The 25,380-nt window shown below is 30.1% G+C and overlaps 1 protein-coding gene across 3 annotated transcripts in view; it reads right to left on the bottom strand.

Annotated features, from left to right (window-relative positions):
• Positions 1–203: 203 nt before the first annotated feature.
• Positions 204–25,380, bottom strand: part of sgl (UDP-glucose 6-dehydrogenase sgl) — a 54,955-nt gene continuing 29,778 nt past the window's right edge. For all 3 annotated transcript variants that reach the window (XM_035367427.2, XM_035367446.2, XM_035367434.2), the window contains 4 exons: positions 23,906–23,946; positions 15,537–15,625; positions 9,011–9,187; positions 204–6,729 (listed from right to left, as the gene is read on the bottom strand). In XM_035367427.2, the coding sequence (XP_035223318.1) occupies positions 9,020–9,187; positions 15,537–15,625; positions 23,906–23,946 (298 nt within the window). In that variant the 3' untranslated portion in view covers positions 204–6,729; positions 9,011–9,019. The remainder of the gene's footprint in view (positions 6,730–9,010; positions 9,188–15,536; positions 15,626–23,905; positions 23,947–25,380) is intronic.

Genomic DNA, 25,380 nt, shown 5'->3' with positions numbered 1-25,380 from the left:
TCATATAAAATCTCAAAATGTTTTTTTAAAAGTTTGAACTTGAATAAATTTTTCAAGTTCTTTTGTAAATAATTTAGTTTCTTTATTTCAAATGATGTTTAATCTTCAGTTATTTGCAGTGCATAGTTTTTGTTTAAAGTACTTATCTAGTGGATTTAAAGAAACAATTATGTTTCTAATAATTATTCTTTTCTTTGTTTTCACATAGTGATAATTTATAATGAAATTAAGTCACAGCAAGATATTTCACCTTTTGTCATGCATTGTATTTTTTAACAGCATGTTTTTAAATATATATCCTACATCTTGAATTCTTGAGGGATTAAATATAAATTAGTTGGCTAATCATAATTATTAAGCTTAAAATTATCTTTATTAAACTGGAATCAGCTACATTCATTAGCATTTTTTTTAATACATTTTTTCGGTTTTTGAAGAAATTTTAATGGGAAATTCAATGTATTGACTATAATCTGGAATTTTGAGATTGTATTTAATTAAAAATCTGGTGCGACTTCCTTGTATGGCCTATTAAATTATATACAGGTTTTGCGGCACTTCATTTAAACTATTTCATCGAATTTCATTACAGATATATTTCTCATTCAATCAATTAAGTTCTTACTTCAAACAAGGCAAAAATACATAAAAACTCAAAGCATTCTAATTAAAAATTGTAAAATACAGAAAAACCTAAAAGACCAAATACACTTAAAAACAGTTAAAAAAAACTTTTTTTGCAATTAAAATTAGAGTTTCTACACCAAAATAAGCAATTTGGCCAGCTAGAAGAAAGACAAAATTTTTGGTACACAAAACTGAAAGTTAAATTTTCATTTCATTGGGCAAAAAGACACTGAATTTTGTGAGCCAACTGCCTTAATTAAATAATCTACTAAGAGTTTCGAATGTAAAAAAATAGTGGCCTTTTTAGGCTTAACTCAACACTTTCATTTTTAAATTGTTGATAATTCTATAACTATTGTATGCACATTTAAAGGCATAAAAGCTTTAACCAGAACATAAGAACAACATAATCAAATAACTTTTAAAGCAAAAAAATCCACAACTTAAGATATAAGAATTAAAAAAAAAAAAAAAAAAAAAAAAAAAAAAAAAAAAAAACCTGAGCTCACTGAGCTGGATAACAGAGTGGATATACACATATATATATTTTAAGTGAAATACAGACATCAAGAAAAAAAAAATCTTTTCTGAAACCATTTTAAAATCTGTTTTGGCAAAAAAGTCCTTTATTCTGTCTGTATGTACAGATATCACATAAAACCATCATTCAAATGGACTTGTGAGTGGCTAAAATTGAAATTTTCATGGAAATATGATACTTAACATTTTTGGCGATTATAATACTTTGTTTACTTCATACAAGGAAGTAAAAAAAAATTACCTTCCTTTTTTATAGTAATATAAAGCAGTACTGATGGCTAAAAATAAAATAATTTTTTGGTTTCCAACTGGATTTTTCTTTGAGTTTACATATTAAAATGCCTCCTAACTGGTATAGTAGTTAGCACTGCTGACTCCCGTGCTGAAGGGCCCGGGTTTGAAACCAGGAGAAGGCATGGATGTTTGTAAATGTATAGTGTCAGTGTGGCATGACGGCACTCTAAATATACGGCGAGCGAAAAGTCCTCTCGTGTAGTTTGATGGAAGGGAAGAGGGGTAGGAGACCCTCGGACCTGTCCCCCTGGAGTGCTCTCCATCAAAATTGGGGGCAGAACTGAGCCAAATTGCACTATCACCTGAATGGTGTCCAAGGCTGTTGCCAACAGCAGGCATAATCTAGTGCTCCTTTCCACGAGGAATTTCGTGGACTTAGCTGACTACGTCAGACAAGTGAGCATAATCAACAACATACAAAAATTTGCAAATGCAAAATTTTTATGTAAAAAATATCACCAATTTATACATTAACTGAGTCCCACTCCTAATATAAGATCAAAACTGATGTACACAAAGTTAGAAAAATGGAGTCTAGAAGGAAAGTTAACTATGCTATTTAAAGCCATATCTTAAGAAATCGTCGATTCAGTTCCAGTTCATTCCAGTGAATATTGCAATGAAATCAGACAAGAAATTCTTGCATATAAACTATGTCTACACTATACTTACTGTAATTTATTAATCAATATGACTCTTAACTTTCTTATTAATTATGTGTTTACTATAATAATTTGAAATTATTTCAGAATTTCATTTTTGAAATTGAAATTAACTATTTGAAATAAAAATTTTGAGCCTGTGAGTATTTATCTAAAATGTATCATTTTTAGCTTTTGATTTAAAATGAGAGATAGATGGTTCTTTCTTCCACACTTAAGGCAATTATACAATTACTAACAATGCTAATTTCAATGGTCTACAATGCTTTAATATTTGAAAGCCAGAAAATACTAGTAGTTTGCCCAAAAATTTATTCCTGGTAATTAAGAATGCCAGCTGTATTGGATTTTCATGACATCACCTGTATAATAAATAAGAATAATGCTACCTTAGAAAGTCCACCTCCAATATGCATCTTCCCTAATGCAGATAACTGAAATAAAGTTTGAAAATGTTTAAATAATCTAACCAGACCAAGCAGTGGTTAAATAATTAAGCCAACTAAACACTGGTAATTCAACCTGGGTTCAAATTTTGGCAAGGTGTTTTTCTGTTTTTTCGCTAAGGGTAACAAATATGAGCTAGTTTCTTTCAGAAAGTCTCTAACGAAGGCATTTTTTTTCTGTTAGGCAGCTAACTCTCACATGCTTAGTCATATCCAAATAAACAAAATATAATCCAATTCTAATATTTTGATAAAACTGTCATGAAATTATACTACTATTATACTGTCATTAAATACAGTCCACGCTAGATTTAACAAATGTCTCCAATGGATTAGCCTGAAATGTAAAATTAAAAAGCATTTAAATTTTACCATTTGCTTTAAGCATATATACATATATATATATACACAGTAGAATTCTGATAATCTGCGACTACTTTATCCATGAATGCCTGTAATCCATGCTCGTTTTTGGATACAAACAAACAAAATTTTGTTTTTTAGAAAATTCACCATGGTAAATTCAGTGGCATGAAATATACTATATTTTCAATATATTTTGATTGAAGAAGCAAATTTATTTTATTAATGAAGTTTTTTTTTAGCATTTTCTGTAAATGCATCAGTGCATTTTTTTGTAACTGATAAATAATTATTTCTGGATGTATTCTGCACTGCATTTAAAAATTAATTTTGAGTTTATGCTGTTAATATGAGAAAAATATATTTATCTACAGGTTTCAGATATTTTATGATGATGATCAGTTCCAGTTTAAATGCATGCTGTAGTTAGTTTACTTATGTCAGCATTGACAGCAAATAAGGATAGATTTTTAAAATAGTCTTTGGACTGATTTTTCTTGCATTAACATGGAAAACATCATAACACATTCTTTTAATAAATTCAAAATTTCAGTTATAGCATTTTTTGCAAGGTATCAGTCATGTTATTAATTCAATTGTACATGCACAGAATGTAATGGCAGAATTAACATAGAGATTCAGTTTGGAGAAAAACTGTTGGAGTTTTTGGAAACAAGTTATTTATTTACATATCTATTTTTTTGTCCTATTACTAAGAGTGTACAAATGATTTAAAAAGCAACTTCAATCACAGATATGCATATTTTTTTTCTCATTTTACATATGTAAAATTCTTTGATATGTATTTACAACAGAGTTCATTTTAGTCATTTATGTGCAAACAGTCCAATTAAAAAAAGAAAAGGGGGAAAAAAGGGAAAAAAATTTGAAGGCATACTCTATAATCCACAAAATTCTCTATAATCTGCATAACCCTTAGTCCTAAAGTGTACAGTTTATCAGAATTCCATATTTTTGCTGTGCATGTGTACTTCCCCTTGGGAAGGGGGTTGACTCAGGAGAGGAGGCTTGCCTGTTATGTTTTCGACGTTTCGTGACTGGATCCGGGCAGCTCCTTGACTCTCTCAGATGTGTGTACGCGGATTTCGTGAGCGATTTTATATTTTCATTGGTGCTTTTCTTTTGTTAATTAATTTTTATAAATTTGGAAATGTTTAATACTAATGCAAGAGCTATCATGTTTAAGTAGATGAAAATTGAATATTTATTGTTACATTTTCGCAGCTGAGAAGGTAATTTATTTTATTAATGTTTAATTGTCAGATGTTAATTGAACTAATTGGAGGAAGTGAATCTTTGTTTTAATGTTTAAGTTCTATGTTCATTTAATTTCATTTGACCGAGGATGAACATGCTGATGTGTCACAGTTGAAGAAATATGATTTATTCTAAATTAGCTTTTATAAATGAGTTTAAATTTCTTGAGTTCCTGTTCAAAATGATTAAGAACTGTGACGCGTTTCACTATGATTTTTGTATTAATGGAATAATGTTTAATATGAGATTGATATGAAAAAACTACGAGTAACTTTAAAAGATTTTTTGTAGGGGTAGTCTAGCCAGCTATTTTAATTTATAATGTGTGGGAATATTCAATAAATGTGTTTATTATTTTTATTATTGTATGTTTTCTTGAGTTACTTGTGGTGTACTTTAAGTCACCCATGTGATCTTTACGGAAACATGGTTATTTAATGGAACCTGGGTAATTATATTGCGGTAGTAGAAAAAAAAAATCAGTTTTAAGAGTTGGTGACTGTACGATCGGTTTACTTAATTTATTTTGATTTTGATTTTGATGAACAGACTTCCTAATTGTGAGACGTATCTTTCCCTGGCGTTTTGGAGAGATCAGTGTGGTATTTTAAATGTTAAGGGTTTTAGGCTATCTCTAGATTTTGTATTGAAATTTATGTGTTTTCAGGTTAGAGATCTGAATTAGTTTTAATTTAGTGAGAGATAGCAGATTGATGATTTTTTTGTGGAAGTGCCATTTGCGCATTTAGGTTTTGAAAAATAATCTTTGTTTTTACCAAAACACCAGGGAGGATATTTTCCTTTGATTTCTCCTTTTATTTTAAAGTGTTAAGATTTTGATTATTATGATTACTGAGTTTTAGTTTGAGTTACATTTTTTTGTCACAGCACCAAAAGAGAAAGTAGAGAGTTTAAAAGTTAAATTTTAATTTTTTTTCTACGTAACAAAATGAAAGATCTAGACAACTAGTAAATTAAAGAGAGAGAGAGAAAAAAAGGGGGGGGGAGGAAAAGCGTTTTATATATCATATTTAAAACTGAATTAAAAGAATCCTTCAATTTAATGATAACTTTTAATTGTTCTTTCAGAATCGTTAAATTCAGCTTAGACTGTATTTTATAATAAACTTTACATTTACAATGCACTATTAATAGCATTTCTACATTACAAACAAAACATTCCAATATAATCACAGGATTAATAGATATTATTTTCATTCAGTACTCAATTTTCTTTGCACTGTAAACAGAAATGTTCATATTTTTGAATGAAAAATACTATTAAAAGAAGCATTACTTAGTTACTTTACACAAAAAATGAACTATTTATACTTTCATGATTTTGTATATGCTACATTATTTACAATATTGTATAACAGAATAATGCAACAATTACATTAAGTTTTTATACATGCAATTAGTTGCTATTCAATAGCAAATTACATTACATTTTCAATTAATTACACATATTCCACAATTTGAAAAGAGCTTGATTAGTTGAGGAAATACCCTGTTTAAAAGTCTGATAACTTATTATAAGCTCTTAAAATATAGTCACTTTTATAGAGTTTCCATTAAGGGCCTCAGCTGAAATTTTTTCCCCCAGAAAGACCACTTCAGACAGTACTCATTATGATGTCAGAACACACAACAGTTTCTGCTTGGATTGAGTGGGCGCTACTTGAAGTATTAATGATAATGATTGTTAAAGTAGTACACATTTCCTATTTTATGCGATCACAAAGTACAAAGTTTCTTACTTATTGATGGATTGAATCCTTGCTTCTCAGAATAGTTATTTTCAACATTTTCAATAATATAGCTATCTCAAGCTGTTACCTATTGGCAATCATATCCATACAGGATTTTGATGGAATATATCCATAATTATTGCTGATTTCAGCAGTCATTTCTAAGACACAACCAACAAAATCACAGCAATTTGTTGAACATGAAAGGTTACACTTACATAAACAATAAAGATCTTACAATAATCTCAAGCTTCATGAATTTGATCAATAAGGATCTTACAATAATCTCAAGCTTCATGAATTTGATCACAACAGAAATTTATTATATGTAGATTGTTCTAAGCATTAGATTTTTTATTTTTCATAAACAATTCAGAAATGTATACCAATTAAAATAATCACTACTAGTAAGTAACACAAGCTTCTGAGAATTTTAATTTTATGAGAATTTAGCATTATTAATTAAAATGATTAAACACATATGCTGCAAATAAAAAAATAAAAATATTAAAAGTGCAAAAAATGTAAAAAAAAAAAAATAATAAACCAAAAGCCTTATATATAAAATAAGTAAAAAAGTTATATAAATAAATATGACAACATTATAGCACCAAAGAAATTAAGATCTTTCTAAGATATGATATATTTCATTATAGAAGATCCAAATTAAAAGTAATACTGGAGTATAACACATATAGCGCACATTCCTTGCTACTGATCACTGGCATAAATTGTTGAAGGCACTCCGAGATAGTATACAGTTCATGCCTGTAATGAATACATTACTGTAAGTAATATCCATAATACTTTTAATAGTGGCAACATATTAGAATAGTGAAAATTTATGGATCTTCAAATAGTTCAACATTAAGTTTCAAACAATCGAACATAATACAAAAATTCAAAGCATTTTAAAAATATATTTTTATTCAGTAAAACAAAAAACACTGTTAGAACATGAAGGCTTCAAATTACAATCTAACTCCTCAAAGCAAAGTTTGCCATTAAAAATTAAAAAAATGTAAAGCATTGCAAAAAAAGTGCCACTTATATAATATAAGGCATTAAAAACATCTTTTATTAATTACACCAAAGCTACAAATAATCCTTAATTCAATATATTTTAAATAAAATATATTTTATTTTATATCAATTAAATACATTATTAGAAAAAGCTGAAAAAATTTAAATTATTAAGGACTGCATTTACAGGATTATACACGGACTGCAATAAGATTGTTTAATTTATTAATAAATAATAGATTAAATTTGAAAACATTTTAGTTTGCTTAAATTTGGCCTTGTGCTTTGTCAAACATACTGAAAACCTCTTATGTGTGAAGGCACATGCAAGATATATTACAGGTCTTTGTTCCATGAAGTGGGAACACTTGACACCTGAGATTTCCCACCCACTCGTCATCAATTTTGCCAAGACAAGATTTTTTATCTCAAGAGAAAATATATTCAGTTTATTCAAAGTATGTGTGGAGGGGACAAATATTCAATGGCAGGGTAAAAATACTAAATATTTTATAATTTTTTATAAAGAAATAATTCTTGAAATTTCAGTATATAAACTACAATATACACTTCTCGATACTGAAAATGCAATGCCAAGAAGGAGTGGTCAGAAAGTGATGAAATTTGGAAAAGAGAGACAGCAAGCAGCAATAAGTGATCTTTATTTTAAAATGATAGAATACAGAGCGAGAACGGCGTCGGCTCAGTAGGATGTAGGACCACCGCGGACAGCGATGCACGAAGAAACACGTCTAGGCATAGAGTCAATATGAGTGCAGATGGTGTCCTGAGGGATGGCTCTTCATTCCCTTTCAACCATTTGCCACAGTTCGTCTTCTGAATGAGGCAAAGACAGAGTCTGCCAAAGGCGTCCAGTCACATCCCACACATGTTCGATTGGCGACAGCTTGGGGTAGTACGATGGCCAGGGAAGCATCTGTATACCTTGCAGAGCATGTTGGCAGATGCGAGCACTGTGTTGTCAGGCGTTATCTTGCTGAAAAATTGCATTAGGCAGCCCCTGATGGTAGGGTATTGCCACCAGCCGCAGTATATTATCCAAGTATCGTTGGGGCGTCATAGTGCCCTGAATACGAACTAGAGGTGACCTGGAATTGTAGGCAAACCATTATGCCACGTTGTCATGTGGTGGGGCGTTCCACAGTTACTGCCAGATTAGATCTGTCTCCATGTCGACGCCACACACGTATACGGTGACTGTCACTGGATAAACAGAAGCGTGACTCATCTGAGAACACAACGTTTCACCATTCTGTCATCCACATCTCTCCAGTACGGTACCATTCTAAACGTCGGTGTTTATGTGGGGTCAATGGCAGTCTAGTTAATGGAAGTTGTGAGTGCAGGCCACATTCAACCAATCAACGGGAAATGGTTCTGGTTGACACCGGAACATCCAGTGTATCTTGCACATGCTGCAGAATTGCGGTACAAATGACGTGCGGGACCGCCATAGCTTGTCGGCGGATGCGTCGATCCACGCATGCTGACGTCATTCTGGTTGCATCTGCATCCCTCCTTCTTCCCACATTTCCTTGTTCCAATCATGTTTGCCCTAACCGATGCACCGTGCTCGCATCCATGTGGGTATCAGCTGCAATTTGACATAAAGACCAACCCGCCCTCAGTCCGATCACCATACCCCTCATAAAATCGTCTATCTGCTGGAAGTGCCTTCATTGATGGCGGCCTGGCATTCTCTCCTATTACATATATCCTCTGGGACAAAAACCAACTTTCTTCGATAATTCGTCTGGCAGAAATAACAACACGAATATCCATTCTGCACGTTCCTTCCCTTATATCTTACTTCACGTGCGTCGGAGAGCGGCACATTTCACATCATTCGCATAACTCAGTGACGTGCGTCTACTCTAAAATTTGCATAAATTTCTGATCACTCCTTCTTGGTGTTGCATTTTCAATGTCGAGCAGTGTAAGTTTAAACATTCTACAGGCAAGGTTAAAAACAAATTCTTGTTATATACATATATTTTATACTTACATATTTTTATTATATGGCATCTGCAACATTTCTGTTATGCTTTCTGCTAGTTTTAACACCAATTGCTTCAACATGGAAGCCTATCTTTTGCAGATTCTCAATTGGAAGCATCTTTCGCCCATCAAACAGAAAAGCAGGTTTATACATACAGTCATATATCCTTTTGTAATCAAATTCCTAAAAAATAAAACATAATTAGTCTACCGTACAAGTTTTATGCATTAACAATATCAACACATTTTTAATGAACCTATTAAATGTTACATCTTTTTAAATTACAAAACAATGCATTTGAAAAAAGGAAAATAAAAATTAAGCCAGACATGTGGATGGCTTAAATCATGTAAAACATTAAGAACATACTATTTCATTTACATAATCTAGCATAAAAAATTTTATGAAATTACAAACTAAATAAATAAAATTTCATTAAAGTATAAAGTAACAGTATGTCAGTAGGCCAAACTAAAAAATGAATGAACATTTTTTCATTCCTAAAAATAATTTTTATGCAGTAAAATTATACACAAAAGAAACTAAAATAAATTAAAAAATACAATCTAATATATGAAAGCGCATTTCATAATTTTAAATGTTTAGTAGATAAATAATAGTTTAATCCATATCACACAACTGCTAACAAAGTAACAGATTTTGCTTTCTAGAAGAAAAAATAAATAATGTTCCTCCTAATAATTGCAATTTAAGCCTGTTTTTATTAATAAAAGTTTTTTCAGTTTATTCATTCATAATGGATCTAAACACAATCACACTTATTTTTAACAGTGGAAATTGCACACACATCTTTATTTATTTTAGGTATTTTAGATCGTTCATGACAACGTTTTATCTACCTCTATTTACTTCTTCTTTAAAAAACAAAATGTAAAAAATGGGATGAATTGGTCAAAAAACCTATATAAATATTTTTATAAAGATAACCATTGTGTACATATGTAGATCAGTCAGAAAGTTAGTTGCACCCCTTTGTAAAAATTTCTGTCAACTGCTTTTTTGATGAAACTGTCTAGCATCACTTCAGACATTTAGCTCTAGCATGCGATGTAGTGGCTTTCATGAGGCAATTTTAGTTTGTCTGATAATTAGTTGTAAGCATGTCTGGGCAGCTGCAAGTGGCATCCAAATTAGAAATACGTGCAGTGATTAGTTTTTTTTGTAGGCGAAAAGATGTAACTGCCGAGAAATTTATCAGTAGTTGCATGAAATTTATGGTGACAATGCAATTTCACATCAAGAGGTACGACATATTAAAGAACTGCACGTTCAGATACTGACAATGCTGAGTGCGAGGGAAGACCATCACCAGCCACAAATTCTGAAATTACTGCTCACGTGAATGAATGCCTTCTTGCAAACAGATGCATAACAATAGCCGAAATCTCTAATGAACTGGATATTTCTCATGGAAGTGTGCATAAAATTACTGCCTATCAGCTTCAATTTCATAAAGTTGGGGTGCCTTATCTACTGATGCAGGAACATAAAGGGAAGCATTTCGAAAGTGCATTGAAATTTCTGCAATGTTACCAAAAGGAAGGAAATGAGTTTTTGGACAAAATTGTGATCGGAGATGAGTCTTGGATTCACCACTTCTCACCTAAAATGAAACACTGCTCCCTTGAGTTGAAACATTCCGCTACCCACACTAAAAAAAAAAGTGTCAAATTATAAAATTAAAAATATGAAATCGTGATTTATGAAATAACGAAGTATTTAGAATCTAAAAAAATATAAAAATTCACAAAAAAAAAAAAAAAAAAAACTTAATATTTATTTGTTTACCCTATTAAACTTTCTTTCAATGTAAGTTAATTTGCTCAGTTTTTTGTGCTAATACTCTTTCTCTTTAATTCTGTAAACAGACATAATCTCTTGTTCAGTTACATTGTTGAAATCCTGTAACTGCTGTTTCGAGAATTCCGACTAACTTGTCAATCGAAATTTTCTCGTTTTCAATAACTTCTTTGGCACTTTCTTCGCTATCGGTAGCAGTATTTTCTGGATCTAGAACCATACTACAGATTTGGCCATTGATTAATTGATTAATGATTGAGAAGCATTGTCATCACAATGAAAAACTTCTTTTATATCGTCTTCATTTATTACCGCTTCTCCACATTTCTTTACAAAATCCATTAATTGGAAAATTTCACCTTTGTTTTGCGATATCAGAAAACCTTTAAAATTAGTGGCTATCTTCATCAAATTTAGCTATCCTTCACTATACATATTTGGCTATGCATCATGAGCTTGGCAACTAACGACAAGTTGTTCCGTTAAATTTTATCTTGCTTCTCTCGTGCACTGAGACAATTAAACCTGAATTGTATTAGTTTAGTTATTTATTATACTTATGTCTATTTCTTGCACATGCTTATCAGGGTTCTGAATAAATAAATTATCACATATACTTAAGCCTTATTGAGGGCTGGTATTAGATATCTTACCACATGATGCAGTCTCTGTGGGTCCTAAATTCTGCGACTCGGTACAGCCATACGAAACCTGGCACTGGTTCTGGGGTTATGCGAATAACAAATCAGTTATTCTTAATTCAAATAGCCCTAAATGTAATCTACTTTTAGCATATGGAAAGAAATTTTTGGTAAATTTTTCCTCGTCAACGTTTTCTAGAGCATTTAACTAAAAAGAGATCTGTAATCATTGCCAAGCATTATGTCAACATAAAAAGTTACCATACTCCTTTATTATTCAATTACTAACATAAAAAAATTTTTTAGGAATCGCTACATGAGTTACTCAAGTTGTTATGCTTTGATAAACGTGGTGATGAAAGGAAAGTATAATAAATAATGATTTGCCAGGTTGGCATCAGATCAACGATGTATCTATGTGGAATGTTCTGGTTTGAGATGTGTGCCAAGCAGATACACAACGTATGATTAATGATTGTACAAATTCATGCTAAAATGATTGTTTCTTCAATAACAGGGTATTTTATTTAGTGTCGAAATGAAATTAAGAATCGGGACTCTCCAGATGTTTTATTATGCGCAGAGGAGAGGGGGGATCAAATGCACATGTGCAAGCCTACCAGGAAAACATTTTTGGTGGTTTTAAGGTCTGGATTTTAGATTATTCCGGATAATGGACATTCGGTTTCGGACTTTGCACTGTACTCAAGTAAAACGGCAGAAAACAGGCATTCTGCATTAATAACTTTCTGATCTATGGTTTCCAAAAGAAAATTTGTGTTTTCTCAATATAATTTATGACATGCTTCTATTTTTATGTACACATTTGTTTTAGTGCATTAGCGCTTTTCCAAAGAAAATCGAAAAGCTGCAATAACAAACGACACTCATCACAAACGTATTGCATTTTCTTGATGGAATAATGCAAGGAAAATCAATCTATATATATTTTTTGAGAAACACAAATATTTTACTTTTTCACAAACTAAGATAAAGATAAAAAAATCTTTAAGCAATTTCAACAAATGCATAAAATTCACATCTCTTAACAACTCCAGAAAATGTTCAGATTGTTTTGATCTTACTCAATGGCTGATGTGTGCCAAATGATCTGCAGCTATGTTTATTGCCCTTTGGAGAACTGGATCATGACATTTTCAGACACATCTACTTCCACAAGCATAACAACAGATACTGATGAAACTTATTAATACAGAATTCAAACAACAAAAACCAGCGTTATATTTGCAAATTTTCACAGGACTAGTTTCGATGGTTTTACCAAACCATCATCCTCAGCTGCCAACTAATTTAATACTTCTTTGGCGTGTTATTTTATCTTAATTGATGAAACCTTTTTTTTTTTTTAAAAATGAGCCATTAAAAAAAAAAGCAAATGATTTCAAATGCCTTTTTGGATGAAAATAACTAAATATTAAGTGAAACTAATAATAATTCCTAGAAATTTAAAGAATAAGAAAAAGCCAGGAGAAATATATTATAGATTAGGTTGACAGAAACAGGTTTGAAAATTGGGAGTCTCTTGTCCAAATCAAGAGAGTTGGCAAATCTGTAATCACCCCTAAATTAAAGTGACTACTATTCACACAATTAGTAACCTTGGTGAGCAAAGAGAAACATATTGTAACAAAGTGGATAAAATCAAAACTAAGCATGAATTAAAAAAAAAAAATTACAGTCAAAAGTCGTTAATTCGGACACCCATAATCCGGACCTCAAAGCTACAAACTTTCTGTGCATGCGTCAACAGCTGCGAATATGCGTGTGCGCATGCGCATAATACGTTTACGCATGCGCGTTTAATGTATAATGGATGGTATAACCTAAGCTAAAATTATCTATTCAGTTAATGTTGCAGATTGCGTTGTTCCTTAATCTTCGAATTGGATCCGGCTTATTATTTTTTGCAGACTGTTAGAGCAATTTTATAAAAGTAAGCTCGAACTTTCGATTATGTCAAATAGAATTTCCGATATATATTTACTAATATGTAAAGGATCTACAAAGCGAAAGTATGTTTCGAAGTCCATCAAAACAAAAGTGGAATTGCTGCAAAAAATAGATAAAGGCATATCCATCGTTTCTCTAACCATTCCGAAATCTGTTTATCAATTTCACGCTGCTCTGTGGCCGGGGGGGGGAGTGAAACGCCGCGGAACGCAATGATTTGGAAGTTGATCTGTCAGCACTATCCTTATCTTCAGGGCAGATGTTTTTATTTTATTTGACTTTTAATTCCTTACTAAATGTAGTATTTCATCTCGATGTATTCCATCTTTGATATGATTTAAATCAAATTCCTCGTCATTATAATTTCTTTCCGATAGTGAAGAAAGTGACACAGAGGTTATTGAAAACGAAAAAATTTTGATTGACAAATTAGTCGGTATTCTTGACACGACAATTATAGGACTTGAACAGCAGAACTTTGTAACTGAAGAAGAAATTATTATGTCTGTTTATAAAGAGAAAGTATTATCACATAAAACGAAGCAACTTAAACAACTTACATTGAAAGAAATGTTTAATAAAGTTAACAAATAAATATTAGTTTTTTTTTTTTTTTTAAATTTTGATACCCTTTAGATCATAATTGTTCTTTATTCCATAAATTACGGTTTCATATTTTAAATTTTATAATTTCTGCATGCCATCTTACCAGATTTAAACTGATGATCTACAATCCGGAATCGCCGAAGTCCCGATGTGACCGGATTAACGATATTTGACTGTATAATATACACAGCAAGCAAAAATCATGTGCCACAGAAATATATAAAATTAGTATTCAGATAGTATTATGCAAAGTATAATAAGGACGGCATTACATTCTTCAAAATGTTAATTTAACTTATTTGTAATTTTTTTTTTTTTAGATCTACATACATTTAGTTACTTCTTGAGATGCATTATCTAAGAAATTAGATATTTTACTTCTTCTGTTCAGAATTTTTTGACTTGGAACATAATTTCTCAACATCCAAAAAAGGGTTGTCATACAGATCAAGGAGATATTAGCAAGCAAGTGGATAATTGTTCAGAGAAAATCCTGAGTAGAGAAGGAAAGCTTTTATATATCGAATTATTTTAAATATGATGAAAATAAAATTAATAATTAACAAACTATTTTGTGGATAAACTTATCAATGCACTATATACTGAAGCATAATTGATATACTGAAGCATAACTGTTTGAATCTTCATAGAAAGTTCTACAAATGTCAACAGTAGATTAAGGCAATTCAGATCAAATATAATTTAATAAGAAAAATTATACTGAAAACTACTCAAGGGAGGAAATGTAATTTGGCCAGTTTGTTTTAATAATTCAAAAAAGTTAATTACCACTTGGAAACATTTTCCTTCGTAAAGGCTAAAAGAAAATCTACTGAGAGATGTGATAAAAAATCTTCCAGTAAAACTGGAAGCGTTGACAGCTATGAATTACTGTTGCTAAAAAAGTTTACTTTCATATTTATATAAATGAAAAATTATTGTCATTATATTGAATTTTTAAATTTATCTATTTTTGTTTACATACAAAAGTAAGTATGGATTTACATTTATTCTGCCATTTCATTTTTATATATCATGTACATATTTCATTATTATTCTGAGGTTGCAGCAACCATTATTAGTACCCTCCTCTTCTTTAGCATCGTCTCTCCTACCCTCAAGCGTCTTAATGGTATGCTTCTCGGCCAAGGGGATACGAGATAGGTGTTTGTAGAATTCTACTGTATATTACCAGAATTAAACAACCCTGAAGGGTGAGAATGAAGAAAAACTCCCCCCGCCCTCCCAAAAACATGGCAAATCAAAAAAAGTTGAGAAACTATAACTTAGAATATGAGTTCATATTCATGTAAAAACCAGTGTTATTTTATAAGACTACAGACAGCATTTCACTTAACATAAAATCAACTTACTAAATTAAAATATGCTTAATCACTTTATTTTCAAATTATTTAACGATTAAACTAGTATGTTCATTTTTAAAACTGCATATTTCATAAATACAAAAAAGAATAAAATTTGTTTATTTTTACCAAAAATTCATCCCATTCTGTACAAATAACAACAGCATGAGTATTGCGAGCAGCCTCATAAGGATTAGAAAATACTTCTACTTGCTCCACTGTTAAATAAAATAAATATAACAAACTGAAAGTTTATATATTTACTGGAAAGAAACAAAAGAGAATCACGCATTTGTCATAGCAATTGTACGACTTGAACTCTTGGCAATTTTTTTAGACTTTAAACAATATTTACAGCTTTACTTATACATTTTTAAAGTACTATACTATATAAAAATGTATTCATTTTTCAAGGATTTATTTAACAATGAATAATGCTCAACAGCAAGTTTCATACTAAAATTCAATTTATAATTTCTCTGATTTATAAAATTCAGTTTGCAAGACCGAAATGATTTGCCAGACCTAACATAATAAATGGTAATTAACTGAATAATTTTATGCATTTACTAAATAAAAAATACAATAAATAAGAACATTATAAAAATTCAATTTATTTTACTCATAAATGTGAAGAAAAATGAAATACAGTACTAAGTCTTTAATCCGGACGTCCATAATCCGGAATGATCTATAATCCAAACCTCAAAGCTACAAACTTTCTGCGCATGCGCATTTAATGTATAACGAACAGTATAAGCTAGGCTAAAATTATCTAATTTTCTATTTCAGTTAATGTTGCAGATTGCGTTGTTCCTTAATCTTCTAATTCGATCCGGCTTATTATTTTTTTGCAGACTGTTAGAGCAATTTTATAAAAAGTAAACTTGAACTTTCGATTATGTCAAAAAGAGTTTCTGATTCTGGAGCTGCCAAAGGATCTACAAAGCGAAAGCATGTTTCGATGTGGAATTGCTGCAAAAAATGGATAAAGGCATACCTTCTCAAAATTATGCGAGGATTATGGCATTGGATGACACAAGAAAAAAGAAAAATAACTTTTTGAATTCTTTGTGGAAGCATTTTAAACAACTTACAATGAAAGAAATGTTTAATAAAGTAAACAAATAAATATTAAGCTTTTTTTTTGTAAATTTTGATACCCTTTAGATCATAATTGCTCTTTATTTCATAAATGGTAGTTTCATATTTTTAATTGTATAATTTCTGCATGCCATCATACCAGATTTAAATTAATGATCTATAATCCGGAATCGCTGAAGTCCCGACGAGTCCGGATTACGGATTACGGACTTTGTACTGTATTATTATTCCCCAGATTTTTTAGAAGAAATTCAGATGTTGTCTGACCTTTTATAAAATATTTAATATTTCACTGAATTTCCCTGATCATTTTTCCCATTTCCGATTTTCCATAATTTTTCAGGTATGACCTCTGAATAGTCAAATAGTAAATAGCTTTCTTAAAGTATTCATTTTATACTTTTAATCAGCTACATAATGAAAAAAGCAATTTTTAGAGATTTTTCTGAAATTAACATAACTAACATGATGATAAGCAGCCAGTCTGCCATTATGAAAACATGCATTCATTCAAATGCATATGACACATAATTCTGCCAAAATTAAAGCATTTTTCTTCTTGTAATGTAATACAGGGAAATATGTAATATCTTCAGTTCACTACAGAGGTGCAAAAGCCCTCTTATATATGAGTATTTTCTCCAATAAATATATTAAGAACTGGTACTTTTTGGTGTATGAGAATCGATCATACTAAAAAGTTTACCTCATTTCACACTTTGGTGAGCTATTATAGCTCACCAAAGTGTGAAATGAGGTAAACTAATTATTTAATCACATGAGTAGCAACACTATTACAAATAAGTGAGAAGAATAAACATCGATCCAAAAGTTTTTCCTTTGACATGTTCAGGTGCTTATTTTTTTATTTATTTTTTTTTTTGCGCGGGGGGGGGGGGGGGAAGGCAGTTCATGAAGAATTATGATTAAAATCTTCCAAGACAAATGAATTTTATATTTTTACTGAATTTTCCTATTTCTGATTTTCCAGAATTTGTATATCCATATTGAAAGACTTTGTTCAGAAAGTTACAAAATGAAATTTTACTTAGCTGCTACTGGAGCATATAAATGGCATTGTAACAAAGGATCATATTACAGAAATAAAGGATAATCTGGTTTGAAAGTTTGCATTTTTTTTTTTTTTTTTTTTTTTTACAGCAATTTGGCTTACTTCTGCCATCAAATAGTTCAAATAAGATCTTTGTCAACTGCAACTAGGAACCAATTACTGTACAACTGTTAACTGTAATAACTGCATACATTATTTGCAAATTTCTGTATTTAAGATTCTTAGATCAGGATTGTTAAAATTATGGCAAAATACTCGAGCGAAGGCATTTGTGAAGGATTTTTGAAGGGAACTTAAAATTATTCATTAATGAATATAAGCATTATTAAAATGCATATATTCATGTTACACATGTGGAAAATCATGAAAACTCACAGTCAACTTATTCACTGAGATTTCAATTTAGTTCAAGAGGAATTATTCATGTATTGTTGTTTTATTGCACAGAAATTGGTGGGTTCTTTTTAATCTTATTTTGGATTTAATAAAATAACCATTCTTTTCATGAAGGCCTGCCATTCCTATTTCTATACAGAGTTTGTTCTAAGTGGTGCACTGCTGATTGAAACCAAAAATTTCTTTAAAATTTAAGAAACTGGGAAATTAGGGAAAAAAAAAAAAAAGTTACATTTTAAGAGCATGAAGTGCATGTGCATATTAGTCTATTTCAGGGATGGCCAACTTCTGTATATATATAGGGTGCCCCATCAAGATCACCTAAACTCTGCACAGGCAGATTTCTTGCTTGAATATATAAAAAATGCCCAAGGAACTACACCTGTAGAACTCATGGTTTCTCAAGATAAATATGATAGTTCAGTATGACATTATATTTAATACCCCCCCCAACAAAACTTTTTTGTAAACATGAACATCAGTATTTGCATATGTTTACATAAGAAGCAATGTCTCCAACCAAACACACAAAATTTGGTGTGTAGTGCCATAAAGATAATGATAATGAATTACCTGTATGGAAACCAGTAGCTAAGGAAAATGCTTAGTTTCTGTGAACTTGTGTTCTTTCTGTGTGATACGAAAAAGCTGATTGATTACAATATGAGAAGTGCAGTACCTGCTATTTATTCAACCCACTGGTTAATAAACTCAGTTGCTCATTATGTTCAAATTTCCAAGAACCAAAATAAATATATACTAATCAATAGAAAAACTGTTGTTTATTAAACTCATCTCTGCTGCTTATAAAATTTAAATTTGCAAAAAACTGATTCTTCAGTTCCAAAATACCCTGTTTGTGGCCGATGAAAGCTGTTTGTAGTTCATTCATTCATCTTTTAGATACACAATGCTTCAGCTAAATGGGTTTAGAGGGAATTTCAGCCACCATAATTAGAAGCAAGACCTCCTCGGGATGTCGAGTGCTCTTTGCTACTCTCTGTTAGACAATGTTTACACGTCGCTTTGTCTGGATTTCAGCTGAGAGCGACAGAATACCTTATGATAAAAAAAAGCAGTTCTCTAGAGGTATTGGGAAGAAGTTCTTTAAATGTATATGGGTGAGTGTTTCCTAGGATTAAAGAAAAGGTGGTGCTTAATTGATTAATTTCTTTGGTTTACTACTCATAGTAACGATTACTAAAATGCAAGAGTGTACAAGTAGATGATTTTCCCTTTCTTGAGCACTAACTGATAGAGAATAGGAGTGCATACACACATTAAATTTCCAGGTGTTCTTAGAAACATCATGAAATGCTTCCTTGCATTTTCAATCTTTGATTGAAAAAAAGGGAGTGCTCTTTGCAGGCTGAAGGAAAAAAAAAATATTTTTTAAAATATAATACAGGGCTGTAATATTTAGTGGCAACAGTTTGAAAAGTTAATCGACATTTATCTTGACGTAATGCCAAATACCAAAATGAAATTAACAGACCTTCTGGGCTAACACCCTTTGGGATAATAAAATTGAATCTTGTGAAAATACAAGCACTTCAAAGGAGATAACTAAGTTGATATTTTGGTATAGGCTATGCATATTATAATCAACACATGGAAACCAGTCTCCAGTCACATAGAAATTGCTTTAGAAAATGTGTTTATTATTAAGAAGCCACAGAAGAATTACAAACTATTTTTAATATTTTGGACATCACTGAGAAAAATTTTGAAGACTCATTTTTAAAATTTCATTTTGATAATAACATTGTGACAGCATATGAAAACACTGACTATAATACTATAAAAAGTGTTAAAAGAGCTGCAGAAACTGAAACTGACAATCGAAGTGATATGGAAGAAAGTGACTACATATGCCAGCCTCAGCTGACTCAAGAAAAGCACTATGAACTCTCAAATTGAAATGTGGAGATCAGAAAAGCTACAGTTTTGTGAACTTGAAAATACAATTGAAAGGCTGTTGACAGACAATATGAAACAAATATAGATACAGCAGTTCTTTGTAAGAGTTTAAAAGTTCATCAGGTATGTAATAATAAAATTTACACACACACACATATATATATATATATATATATAAATAGAAAGTAAAATTCCAAATTTCACAGTTTAATTTTAGCTAACAATTTAGGTATTAATTATTTAATTACTACCTTATTTAATAAGTTCAAAGTTGATATTATAATTTGCAATATAGAAATTTCCATTTATTAAAATCAACCACTTAATAAACTCATTGGAATGGATGTGATTTTAATAACTGGTGTGTACTGTAGATATAATTGCCACATTTGGTGACACTGGGATACTTTCTCAATTAAAATACTTCCAAAAATCTTCCTCAAGTTCTCTGAGTTGTAAGATTAGATCAGTTTGAGCAGCTATAATTTTCTTTCCAAATGCATTTTTTTATTTTTCAACATTAAATGTATCAGAATATTTTTGCAGCAACATATTTTATATTTTAATCCTTTTTTTTTAAACAAAAACACAAATAATGCATATAAACTTTAACTTTTTCAAAGTCACGAAATCTGACCTCAGAATCTCCAGCATAATAACTGCAACATATTTTCCAATGTTATAATTACAATTTTGATATTTTTGTTCATTATTGTACATATCTGGAAAATGATTCAAACTGTTTTGTTGAGGATGTTCAAATAGAATAACAAATTTTGTTTTGTATGCATTAATGCTAATGATCATTTCAATTATTCTCTTGTTTTTTCCCTTGCAATTCTAAATTTAAATATCATAATTTCAATGTAAGGAATGCTAAATAACCGACCCAAGTTTCATCACTTAAACTGTACATTCTTGATCATGTTCTTCAAGAATTTTTTTTTTTTTTTTTACTAGAGTCAATAAATCATAAAACTATTGCAAAAATTTACTTAGCTACCATACATTGGTATGAAATAATAATTTTGGCTGACCTTCATCAAGTTCAGTTCGAAGAAATGTATCATTTGAGGGAACACCCTCAAATCTAATAAACAATATTGAATGCTTTGTCCATAAATTCTTTGGCATTTAATTTTTTGCTAACACTTGTTGGTGAACAATGTTACGGCAACTCAAAAAGCTTGGAAACCTGCGATAATTTTGGCATAGAGTAAAAAATCCATTTATGCAGCTTATCATTGCTCCTACTCCATCTGTTGTTATTGAAACTAATTATAAAAGTGGCAGTTTTAAATTAGTAAGTTTTCCAAATTAAAAGAGCTGAATATATTTAAAGCTCTAATTTTTTTTTCTTTTTTTCACAGAAATCATATAACAATACTTCATCAGATCTTTAACAATCATATGAATAAAAATTAAGAATTGCTCTATGTCACTTATACCTGTTGTTCCAACAAATTGAAGGCAAATACAAAAGCATGTATTAATGTTGTTACATAACTGTCCTCATATTTTCACTTATTTTCCCGATTTGTAACATCACAATATTTTGAGACATTCACAGATTATTAATTGCAGAAGTCATTTCATTGTTCTTAAAATAATGAAAAAGGTGAATCTGATAATTCCAAGAGAGTTTCTTTTAAAAATTATGCATCAGAAAATAATTTACCTTTTATTACTGTTATTTTTATTTTGGTTATAAATGGCTTGTTTTGAATGATGAAATAGTCTCTACATATGATTTCAGCAAAGGTTTTCTTACTTGAGCCTTACGATCCCCAATTTCAATTTTGAGTCATTATTTTATTGATAACCTGTTTGATATTTATTTTGTAAAAATTAAAAAATGCCTCTCCAGACCATACTTTCTAGTAATGGTTATGGAAGCATTACATACCAATATATATTATATATTATCAATATATTATCATATCAGTTCATATATTCAATATTTATCAATCATAAAAAAAAAAAAAAAAAAAAAAAAAAAGATTCCGTTCTTCATGAAACTGGCAAGCTTTTAATTTCTTTGGTTTACTACTCATAGTAACGATTACTAAAATGCAAGAGTGTACAAGTAGATGATTTTAATTTAAAACCTAGAAAGAAGATACACTTTTTTGCACAAGAGTGGTATCACAATTTGACACACTTTTAGAAATGCTAATATATTATTACCGCTATGATGAATACTAAATATTAAACAACGAATACATGAATGCCAAATTTATGTATTGCTACATCAAAGATTAAAAGAGCATGCACTGAGAAGCCTATTAGATGAGGTACTGGACAATGAGTGGATGACAGGTTATGCAGAACGCATTCACTTGCTCTTGAAAGCCAATGTGGCAGGAAAATTGACAATACTGAAGGAACCATGACCTTTTGTTTCTATGAGTCATGACCAAGTTGCTTTTTCATGTTAAAAATGTCTTCTGTTGGCTGTGGTTCACTAGGAAACCCTTCGTGATTGACTTCTTGGCTATTTCCATTCTATTTTATAATTCCTTATTGCAAAACTAATACAAATCTTATTCAATTATCTTACAAATCATATTAAGTAATTTAATAATAATAATCTTTAAAAAATTCTGCAATTTAGTATAAACTTCCAACTGTCAGTTTTGGGAAAAGCACACCTAATGTAAATATCCATTTAAAACGCATTCTACGACACTGGTCATCAACTGACTGATTAATCAATTTAGTAATCAGATGTTGCAAGCAAAGCACGATCTCAATAGCATTCAATTATTTTTCATTGTATTCAGTATGTTATTATAAAGCTTAGATAATATAGTAATTCACATACAAAGCATCCCTAGTTATGCTGGAACTATTCCTATGAAATGAATAAAGAACATTACATTTGAAAAAAACATTAAATCGGTTGATACATATTTCAGATTTTTCAAACATTTTAACTTGTAACACAACATTTGATTTTTTATACCTACTTTTAGTAACATATGGCAGTCATTCTGCTGGAAGTTTAATAGAACAGACTTATTTTTATTTAATTAGATTACTAATGGGTTATCTAACTAAATATTAAAAACTGCCCATCATGAATTTAAAATCACTCTGATATGCTGTTTATTGTCCATGCTACAAATGTAACATCATGCTGCATGTTTTACATTGTCTTGGTTACTGATATAACTTTCAGCACATAGCTATTATATGGAAGAAAAGTTTAATGTATCATTCAGCATTTCCTTCTGCAATATGAGTACTACACTACTATAATTTCAAAGCCACATTTCTGGCATACCTCTTGCATTTATTAAAAAAATTATGATTGATTAGTACAACTACAACAAAGCATTTTAATGCTGTACCTCAACTATGTATTCATGCAGGATTTCCAAAATAACAGATCTGTAATAAATATAAGTAATTTAATTAAATGTGTACTTAAATTTTATCACAACCACTTTAATGAAATTGCCTAATTTCCAGAATGTTGTTAAAATCTAGCAACGAAGTGCATAATAATTCTTCAGTTTTTAACAAGCAGAGTCATTACATTTTATGTCCTTTTTGTTGTATTACAAGTTTCAGTAATTTATAAATAAATGATAATACTTTTTGTCAATTTTAAAATTTGTGTGTTCATGGGATTTGCCTGTAATGAAAGAAATTGTGGCAAAATCTCTACAAGAACACATATCTCGCCAAAAAAACTCTAAAGGGAACAATATTTTATACTATTCTTAAATAATAGCCTTGAAATTTCCATCAGAAAAAAAAAGAGAAATCTACATTGTCAGTAGATTTAATTTAAGGATATATTTTAAAGATAAATGCCAAAAATTATCACAAAGGATAAATCATAAAAAATTATCACAAAATTAATATGTAATAAATTATTTTGCCTAATTATAAGTCAACATTCCTTTTCTTCTGAAAAAATTGCCAAACTGCACCAAGATATTTGATTATGTTTATATCTAAGTATCATCAAATTATGTAAAGTAAAATATAAACAAACCTTTGTAAGAATCTTCTATGCCTTCAAAATATGATAAATCCCTGAAAATGAAAAAGTTTTCATGTATTATAATAAAATCATTAATTTTCATGTTTTTATTAATATAAATATTTCCTTTTTACAATAAAATCTTTAACAAAGAAATGAAATATTTCTGCACCAAAATATGCAGCAAAAAATTCAGTCCCTTATACCATAGTGCATGAAAAGACAGCAGGTCAGAACATTTACGTATGCATTTCATATGAAAGAACAGCAATCTGATAAAATATGTAGCTGAATGTCTTTCTTCTGTTTGAATGTTTCTTTAACATTATAATTTTGATCATAGATAATTACTTCATTTTAATCCATAGTAATTGCATCATGCAAGAACCTTAATATAACCACAACAACTAATCAAACAATCAAATGCACCACAGTCATCTAATACCTCCCAAAAGTGCCATTTTCTTGTTATTAAAAAGTTTCCAGAATTAATGAAAAATGGATTGCTGTATTTGTCCGACCTTTTTTACAATTCTTTTAACTCTCCTTTGAATGAATACAACTATCCTTTATATAATTCATGCTTTAGAGCCACTGTAAAAATAATTTTCTTTGAAACTGTTGCTGATGAATGTCAAACACAGTTCCAAAATATCAGCTTTTATGTTTCATTTTCTGTTTGAACAACAAAGCAAATTCACAAGAAGCCAAAAGTATAAGAAATTATCATTTCAATTATTTGCCAAAAATTGCTTGGGATTTTTAAGGATTTATGGGCAGAAGTGCATAAACACGTTTATGCAATAAGGCACGGTTTCAAATTTTTTTGCTAAAATCTTTTGACAAATTGCACTATTGATCCTAGCTTTGTTTGCAAATGTGTGGATTGTTAGGTCATAGCCTTCAAAGATGAGTTTTTGAATTTCTTAAGAAATTTTCTGCTGTTATGCTCATGGTTTAATTTCTCCAAATCCTCATCATTGTCATATCAATCTCAAACTGGTCATTGGAATGCCAATCACATGGCTCTGTAATACGAGTGCCATTTCAAATATCAGTATCAAAAGGTATATAAAGCATATAAAGAGTTATTGCCTAGTTCTAAAAAAATGTGATGTAAAAATGTTTTTTTCTTTGTTGTCAAAACAGCAGATGAAACAAAAATAGAATTTAAAAATAAATTATATATATATATATATATATATATATATATATATATATATATATATATATTTTTTTTGCTCCCACTGCCATATTAAGTGCAAGAATGATGCAAAAGCATTGCATATTTATAATCCTGAACTATTTTCGACTCTGCATTATTTATATATGATTTTAAGCAACACCCACAAATACATCTAAAACTAAAGTATAATGATCTGTAAAAGTTCTTTTAGTGCCTATGATCCTAAACTGTATTTATGACATATGAACAGAATACTTATGAAGGAAAACCATATTTATTAAACAATACAGAATTTTTTTTC

This window comes from Stegodyphus dumicola, chromosome 4 (genome assembly GCF_044657685.1).
Source record: "Stegodyphus dumicola isolate Sdum_Otavi_A_Nest chromosome 4, ASM4465768v1".
In the NCBI taxonomy this organism is placed as follows: Eukaryota; Metazoa; Arthropoda; class Arachnida; order Araneae; family Eresidae; genus Stegodyphus; species Stegodyphus dumicola.
Note: the sequence above shows the minus strand (reverse complement) of the source record. Positions and strands in the feature narration are given on the sequence as shown.